At 43.2% G+C, this 9,381-nt stretch overlaps 1 protein-coding gene across 2 annotated transcripts in view; it reads right to left on the bottom strand.

Annotated features, from left to right (window-relative positions):
- Positions 1 to 9,381, bottom strand: part of LOC116384007 (AT-rich interactive domain-containing protein 3B) — a 52,236-nt gene that overhangs the window by 26,914 nt on the left and 15,941 nt on the right. For both annotated transcript variants that reach the window (XM_031848257.1, XM_031848258.1), the window contains exons 3-4: positions 1,651 to 1,725; positions 1,051 to 1,123 (exon numbers count right to left, since the gene is read on the bottom strand). In XM_031848257.1, coding sequence (XP_031704117.1) covers positions 1,051 to 1,123; positions 1,651 to 1,725 — 148 coding nt within the window. The remainder of the gene's footprint in view (positions 1 to 1,050; positions 1,124 to 1,650; positions 1,726 to 9,381) is intronic.

The raw sequence follows: 9,381 nt of genomic DNA, 5'->3' as shown, positions 1-9,381 counted from the left end.
CACACACACACACACACACACACACACACACACACACACACACACACCATCATCACCCATCACAAGCACTGCCAAAACATAATGGAAAGTATGCGCCACTGTAATAACATTGTGATTCACCTTGGGAGGTATTGCTCAAGACATGCAACTTGTTTGGCAACAGATTTGTCTGATATCAACCTAAGTGCATTAGCTGCCCTGGTCATAAGGGTTTTGTAGGCAGTGTCAAAGCAGCACGCGGTCAGCTGAGCCTCCCCGGCTGTTGGCAAACTAATTAAGTTAGGCCGGTGCCAGATCCTCTTGGCTCTGATATTGCAGTAGCACCGGATCAACCGGGAAAGATCTCACCTGCTGACCCCTGACAGGCTTTACTCTGGGGAGGGGAATTAGCAGAGGATTTTCTTAGCCAGTGAGAGTTAGAGCACGTTTCTTTTTTTTTTAAGTTGATCGGTGACATAGCACACTTGACAACTATGGGACAAGCCAATACATTTAGAACAAAGCCACAAAGAAAACTAATTTTATATCTTTATCCTTGCTCGGTTTGTATGGACTCGACCAAATAAACCGGTTGTAGCAACCCCGCCTCACACCAAGACAGGAAATGACTCTTTAGAAATGGAAGTTGTGTGGTATTTGCTTTTTTCACATAGGGAGACGGAGGGAAATGAACTCTAACCAATTTCACATTTGTGGCAACTCTTAACAACCCTATAGATATCATGCCTTGCTACAAAAACATATGAGTTTTTTTCAATTGAAATGTATATTAATATACATGGATATAAAGCCTGAAACCATGGAGCTAAACCCAGACGTTTCTGATCAGGAAGCCATTAACAAAGTACACTTCAACAACAACAACAACAACCCCATTTTCACCAAAGTGTAACATGTAGAAAAGGTACTTAATAATTGGAGGTTGAGTGAAGATTTACATGAGATTCCAATGAATTCTCTAAGTATTAGGTGTATGCCTTAGTATGTGCCCAAACTAAAAAGAGGCAGATGCTTCTTAATATAATGTGGATTTCTCAGGGGTGCTCTTACCTCTTTTCTGCATGAAGGTGAAGAGGTCATCCAAAAACTCCTTCCTTTTAGGGTCATTGTCCAATTCATACAACTGAAAGAGGAAACAGAAGCTCATTAGAGCCACGGTGCGTTGACTTGTCAGTTGACCACTGCATGTCGCCAACAGTCCCCTGCAGTTCCTGCTGCGTGTCTGGCACTGTTGGCTCTTGTGGTCAGCATGATCAATTGATAACAACACCACAAGCCGACATATTCTCTATTTGCAATGTTTAATTCTATCGGCAGTGGAAAGTGTTGGCTCGCCTGTTTTGTTCGTCTTTGCAATGTTCTTTGCAGTGCAAATGCTGTGCTTCCTCTAACATAGGCACAAAACATACTACATGCATGACACCGGCCAGCTGACCGTTAGCTGTTATCTCTGTGGTTTGCAACATTTAATACAAGAGGTGAGGAAACATGAAACCATGCCGTGGGGATAAATGTATAGCTCTGTGTTTAGAGAATGTTTCAAAAAGGTTCACTTATTCACAATTTCCACTAATTCGATATCTATAAGAACGAATGTGGTTAATTAAGTGGTGTCGAGGCTTTTGGTGATCATGGTCTCCAACCGCTTACCTTAGCAAAGTCTCTGGAGGCCTCTCCTCTTCCTCTGCTACTGTCAGCCTCATCCGCCCAGCCTGCGCTGCCGTTCTACAACAAACCAGAGAGAAAACACAGATAGGGTCAGTAAACAAACCCCTAGAGTGTAAGAGTACAGATTACAGACTGTAGTGGTCATCTATTGTTATTCTTTTGGTGTTTTACCTTAATTAAAGTGCAACAACAGAGATAAGGACAGAAAACATGATGGGGAGAGGGGGGGATACACGTTTGTCCTGCAATTAAGGTCCCTGGCTGGAACTGAAGGGGGGGACTTTGCCTGGTACCACCATTAATGTAGTCCACTAATGTAGTCCACTAATGAAGTTGCACATTTTTAATTCTTAAGAATGGACTTGGACCTCCAACATTTTTTGTCTGGTGTGTTGATTTGATTTCTGACAAAGATTCTATTGGGTTGACAACGACTGTAGGTGAAAACGTTCATGTCTGGCAAAAAAATAAGCGCAAACTCCAAGCTAATTAGAACAACTACCAACATCCTGCAACACAAACACATGAAAACCAGTACATACTCAAACTCCAAGAGCGCATTTTTCCAGGGGTTGGAGGAGTAACCTCTGGAGTTATTGAGCCCCTGAGCCCCTGTGTCCCCCTCCCCCTTCATCCTCAAACATCTCCATTTGACCTAAACCATCTGCATCTGGGCCTGCCCTGCCCCCACCCATGTCTTCCGACCCAGCTGGATACAAGGGCCCCCCATCCTTCAATCTTAACGCAGCTGTGACGGGTAGCCAAGTTCATGGAGTGTAGCTGGCTGTCAGGAGGGGCCAAGGGAGGGCGGGCTGGTCAGTAGCTCTAGCTCTAGCGCGCACACACACACACACACACACACACACACACACACACACACACACACACACACACAATCAGCCTCTGCAAGTGTGTTTGTGAGTGCAGGGGGGGGCGGGCAATGGCCCCACAAGACGGGAAGGAAGGAAAATAGGGGCAGAAAGGGGTGCACGGTATGTGCCGACCAGGAATGTCTCCTAAAGACAAAACCTATAAAAGCGTCGGGAATCAAAACAAGATCCGTTCGGAGGGGGACGTTAATAGCTGCAGCCCGGGGTCCAGTTTCAAACGGGAGCCCATTGGTCAGTGGCAATTACAAGGCCTGAAACGAGAGCCGGGAGGGCAAAGGTTGTCAAGGCCCCTGAGAGCAAGTCATTTTCACCCTCTCACTCTCTGTACGTGTAACGGTTGTCAGCATTCACGCTCCCTAAACAAATACTCAGCAATCAACTTGCAAACCCACTGAAAAAGAGACGTTTCAGGGTAGGGTTAAACGCACCAAGGCTTTTGTTACTAAATTATGTACCTACTACTGAGGACACCCTCTCTTACACGTTAAAACTAAAAAGTCTCAGCTTTATTGGGGTGGAAATTCGCTTAATCAACATTGTTAACCGTCAATAATGGTATTTTCCCGATGAGTTTAGTTCACGAATGCTTCATTTCGAGGAGGGAAAAACTAATATTTGAAGTCCAATGGTCAAATGTTCAAAGACATACCAGGAGATCGCTATCCCCTCAAAAGTGAGAGTTCTATACATTTTCAAAATAAGCCATTATTTCGTCACTTCGGCAAATATCTTGTGCTGAAAATGAGTGGACAAACGCGGCTCATTCATCATCAAAAATGCAATTCGCTGTCATCTTACATTATCTATAGTATGTCAGAGATTACAACGGGATCGCCATGTCAAGGTAAATATACCGTGTGGTACATTTGGAGGCCTTATGGACCTTTGCACACAATCTGACCGCCTCTGTTAAACTTTAACCATTATAAATGATTATAACAGCAGATAGTTCAGATTGCAGCCATGTATAACCTCACGTGCTTGCTCGTGCATGAAAAAAAAAACAACAACTTTGCTTTCTGCAGCTTTTATACATGCTGGATGTTCCCCATTCAGTGGCCCAGAGGTCGACTTTATGTGTAATCTTAGTCGCATTAACCAAACAGGGAGCCATAAAGCTTCATGGGAAACATCATCATTCTGCTTGTCAGCATGCAATTCCAGTACAGAATATCAATTCCAGTTTTACATAAACCTGTGTCTGTGTGTGTGTGTGTGTGTGTGTGTGTGAGAGAGACCGTCTCGGCTGAAAAAATAAAAACAAATCTTAAAAATCAAATGGTACTTCTGGATAATACTTGCAACAGTATGACCTGTGTGTGTACACATAATATAACTATCAGTGTGTCCTAACTTAACTGTGTTTAGTAATTTATAATGTCTAAAACATGCCTGAATTTAACAGACATCTCTGGTTCTTATCCAGAGTAAAATACTATGAGCGTTGCCTTCCAACAATAGAATTCACTCCCAGCTCACCAGTCAGATGTAAACTACAAAACAACAGCCAATGGCTGCTGGGTTACTGGCCTTTGATTAGTTAGGTGAACACAAACATGTTTACATCCAAACCACATGATATATACACACGTACACACTAAGGCGTCCATGAGGGACACTGTGTTATGGGAGCGGAGGGGTCAAGGTGTTCCCGACATCAAGCGACAACAACAGGTCTAAAAAAGGGACAGAACACCACCGTCCAGTCGGTGTCAGGCTTCCTGCTCCAACAGTATCTGTTCTGCCCCATTTTCAAATGAATGAAATAAGCACAGATTTTACACAGATTTAGAGGAATGCTGGACAGATCTTGATCACTGATCATTAGTGGTACAAATCATTTTAACCGCTCTGAAGTCAGTAAACCATCAAAAGTTCTAAATGTTATCCTTTTACTTTGTTATAGTCATCTGTAGTGGGTTTTGTTCTTCAAACACAATTTAAATGATTAGGAAATAAAAGATTGTATTTTAATAGATCAAAACAAATCTCATCATTAGTAGTTTTAATGATGTATTATAAGTTGCGTAAACGGCTCACAATTCATCTCTAATATGGATTTATGTTGTTGTGAAAACATCTCCTACAAACAACTGGATTTATTTAACTTTCTCACCAACACTACAATTTATGAGATTACATGTGAACACATCATGATCACGTTATAATTTACCTTCGCCCAATACTCATTTTCACTGAACAGAGCCTGAACGCATCATAAGATAACTGAGCGGTGCTGCTAACCCTACTAGCTCTTCTGTCAATTTAAACACAATGCAACCTTATTAGAGATCAGCGACTAGAAAAGCATAAATGCCAATGTCCTGATCGCATATTTTATTGATTTTCAGTCGCCATACTTTTCTTCATGGAGCCAAATCTTTAATCCTAGTTCACAACAAAAAGTACTCCAGTTCAGTTATTACAGCAAATCGGATTTGTTACTTTAAAATGTTGGTGTTTTGTAGATAAAGGTGGGAGACGAAGATAAAATATAATAATGTGATAATTAACAGCACATTATCTTGATATCCATAAGTTGTATGCATTACAAATTTGAAAATCACAATGGTTCCACTGAATCAAATTGTTTCACTAAAGCATAATCTTGAATGTCCCATCCAAGTCTGCTCCAACAGACAGATGACTGACTACTGCAGAGGGCAAGCTCAGGCTGAATGGCCAACATGATGAAAAGGATCGATGGCGGTAAAGATAAAAACCAAACTATTGTAATGCTAAATAAGAATGGCTAAAGTATGAAACAGGGACAAGCTTTTAAAAGTTGGTTATTATACTAACCAGAAGACTTAAAGAAACTTACAACAACCAAGCAGGCGTCTGCAACAAACACACGTGTGCACCATGTGGCTGCTGTTGATTTTACACTTTGGGGTCTTAAAACTACCTTTGAATGATTCCTTGTGTTTGGGTCTAGAAGTGTAATTCTGTTTAGTTGCATCCACAGAAAAAGTCTGCTTCACCGGCCGCTTCAACAAAGAAAAAAAAAAAAAAAAAGCACAGTAATTGAAACATGGAAGACGTTAACCATGAATAGACATGTTGGCTCTTGAATTGGGACCTTGGTCAGCTGAGGAATGTTAACACTATGTTGCGTTTTTGTCAAGTTAGGAGTGGATACTGATGTTTTGGGACCACTCCTTATGATCAGTCGCCTCAGCCCCCTCATCACATCCAGCACTCCACCCAGAAATGACTTCTTTAAAGAGAGAAGTTCCCACACCCCACCCACCTACAGTCATGACAGGGGCATAAAAGCAGGGGCTTATATAATTAAGAATAGTTTAAAAACTAAGTGTTTTAAGCATGTATCTTTAGGTAAATGTATGCGTTTTCTTTACATCTTTTTTTCTTTACATTTAACCTGACTTATAGGCAGTTATTTGAGAGTATATTTATCCAAACTACAATTCAGTTAGGTCAAATGAAATGATACATAAATAAATCAATCAAATAGAGAATTAAACATGTGTGTCTATGTATATATCTATATATGCATTGCCACCATATGCTAGTGCTGAACAGAAGCCTTCATGTATTTAAGCAGCCCGTGTTCTCTCTCTCTCTCTCTCTCCCTCTCCCACCCCCAGGTTTACTGGCCAGGCAGTGGGTGGCCTAATCACATTATGAAGCTATATGGATGGATATATATATATAGCTTGTCATCGCAGAGGTGGGTGGAGGGGCGTTTATACTCACGTTTTCATTTGGTATTCTTCTGTAGAGTTTTTCAAAAATGGGTCATCACCCTCCACTGTTCTTCTAGCGCTGACAATAAATTAATTAGTGCAGTTTTACATCCTTAAAAAATCCGTGTCATTATTTCAGAAGATTTGGCTGCTTTGCCTAAAAAAATAAAAAATTTAAAAAAAAAACATTTTGAGTGCACCACAGTTGTTAAATGCATACATCTGAATGGTGCATTCATTGTCGTACAGCACAGTGGGCAACCCTCCGTTTGCAACAAGTTGACATTCTTTGCATCCCTCCATCTGCCCCGGATAAACGACAAAAACACACTCCCATTTGAATGTCGATACATGGCTCGGGGGTAATTCTACGCAGCCATTATAGAAAGATGTCTGGAGTAGAGCCACCATTTTAGTGAGGCCAGGCATGCCGGAACAAGAAGGGTTAATGGCTGCTGCTTGGGGAGTGGGGGATGGATGACATTGATTGCTCAGGATGTTGACAGCACTTCTCCAATTTGATAGTGGAGCTGTTATTAGATGAAGAGGCTCGTTCTTAATAACAGCGTCATGTGATTTGCCTTCACTCTTCCAGTAGGAGGTTGAGTGGGCTCAAATAGCAGCCGCTGAGCTTAGGAAATATTCAACTTTCACCCCGGGGATTTCCACGCCGAACCTACTAGAGGCGGTCACGGCGCACTGCCACGGAGGAAAAGGTGCCCGGCGAGGACCAGCCAGCACCAGGGAGAGGCTCCTCCCACACCGAGTGGCCGCTTCTGACCTGCTGAGGTTGAATCCAACATGCAAGTGTAAAAATATTGCGGGTCTACCAAGGCTGCAGGTAATTAACGTGAAACACCGGATGAGTCGTGGAAACGAGAACTGCACGAGTTTTCCTTCTGTATCAAGCAGCAAAAAAGTTGCAAATGTTCACATCGCAATGTCTATGCAGAAACGATATATGGTGCAGCCAAAGTCCACAGCCAATTGCATACTTGATACTATATAAATAGACTGGGTGACTCTGACCTGTGGGATCACAGAAAAAAAAAAAAAAAAAAGAAAAAAAAAAAAAAGAAAAGTGACACAATGCCTCATCTGAAATGTGGAGCAGACCTGAAAACAGTTGTTGTTTTGCGGCCCGCCAGTTGAACCCTGCAGACTAAACAAGGCCTAATGAAGAGGGGCACGTGCCATATTAAAGCCCCGTTAGTCCCTGAGCCATACCCCTAACCCCCGTCTTCCCTCTCTGAGCTACTGTCATGGCTCTCTGTGTTCCCACTCCTACACAGCTCCCCGCTGCAGTTCAAGTCCCCCTGGCCCACAGCCATTGAACAGGAGGCAAATCAATAGCCCTGGATGTGCAAACACAGGGAAGTCCCCAGCCCCCTCCGGACGCAATCTCACAGCACACGTCAATACTCATCATCCTCAGTCATCTACCGCCACGCCGGGGAAACCGAGATGAGGGCAGGATCACAGCTACCAGGGTGACTTAACCCCTTCACCTCCAACGAGACACCCCAACTTTGACTAACACAGTGAAGGTTTCCATGGTTAAACCCTAAACAAGCTATCTAAGAGGGGGGTGTAAACAGCCACTCCCATGCTCAATAAAAAAAACTAAATACATGCACATACAAGCAAAATCCCTATAGCAACCGCAGCTGGTAAATCAAGGGTAACAATATGTCACTGTGCGCTTAGCGCGAGCTCTGCCAGAATACAGACACAGGGAGGGAGGGAGGGTGCCTAGTGAAAATCACCAACATTCCTGTACACCAGTAACAGGACCTCACAATAACAGCAGAGCCCCTCTCATCCCACAGGTACTCTTAACATCTCATTCCCGGACTAATCTTTTTTAGCCAAATTGCTGCCTGTCAAAACAGTTCAGCAGGGGAAATCTCTTAAACAGACACAGCGGCAGTAATTTAATCACAATCAAGGACAGAAATCTGGATCGCTGCCAACAATAGTGATGAATGCCGAGAAGCTAGAAAATAAGTTACGCACATGCTGGGTAGTTAAACGTGCTTATTTTTGCACATTTGACTCGACAAGAAATTAATTTGTCTCTAAAATATGACAAAAATGTAGCGACCCGAGATAGACGTAAAGACATCTTTAAAATGTATCCGTTTTGTATATATATATATATATATATATATATATATAAACATATAAACAAGGCCTAATCTCCTCGACAACAAGATGCATTTAGTCTTCCAGAGAAAGCAAATCTGATTCCTCTCAGCATGCCTGCAAAAACAAGCATTGCGGGGGGGCAGCAATCTCTAATCCAAATCAAATAATTGGGGGCTTGATCCCACAGCGGGACTCCGTGGATCATTTATAGTGGCTCTCGATGTGGGGAGGAGTTAGTGGGTGAGGGGCGGGAGCTGAGCGGATGGCATCCTTTATCTGCTAACTAGTGTAAGAGATCTCATGGTGAGCTGCCCATGCGCTACTGCCAACAAAGGGCTCCGGCTAATCATAATTCCATGTGCGACGAGAGGGAAGTAAATCTCACTGCCACTCGGGAGACATATGGCAGAGGTCCTGCTTACAAACAGATCTACCGCAGATTCTCTGCTCTCATTAAGAATTACTATGGAGCATAAAAAAAAAAGGGTCACATATCGCATGAGAGCAGGCCCGGCAGCGGAGAACAGGACCCCGGGGGGACGCCTGCCGCCAAGTGTGCGGCCACATTTGTGGCTGGAGCAGATGTCGGGATATTGGGGGGGGGGAAACAGACAAAGTGGCCGGGACGAAGGGGGCTAAACGTCCAGGGGGGAGAACGTGTTGGTACCTGCCCTGGCCCCAGCACCTCTAAACAGGCCACTGAAAAACAAGCCTTTAGGCAAGACCACCCCTCCCTCCATTAATCACTCCAATTACAAAGCTGAAAAAGAGAAAAAAAAAAAAAAAAAAAAAGAGGGGGGCGGGGGTTGTCACAGATAGAGAGACAGAATGAAAATAGGCAGGCAGGCAGACACACGCAGAAGAAAAACTTGATCAACACACTTTTTCACCTCATCCAATTTCTCACACACACACACACGAGAGAGAGAGAGAGAGAGAGAGAGAGAGAGAGAGAGAGAGAGAGA

Source organism: Anarrhichthys ocellatus, unplaced genomic scaffold (assembly GCF_004355925.1).
Source record: "Anarrhichthys ocellatus isolate YVR2014 unplaced genomic scaffold, GSC_Weel_1.0 scaffold8, whole genome shotgun sequence".
Lineage (NCBI taxonomy): Eukaryota > Metazoa > Chordata > Actinopteri > Perciformes > Anarhichadidae > Anarrhichthys > Anarrhichthys ocellatus.
The sequence above is the reverse complement of the archived record's forward strand: the minus strand, read 5'-3'. Positions and strand labels throughout refer to the sequence as shown.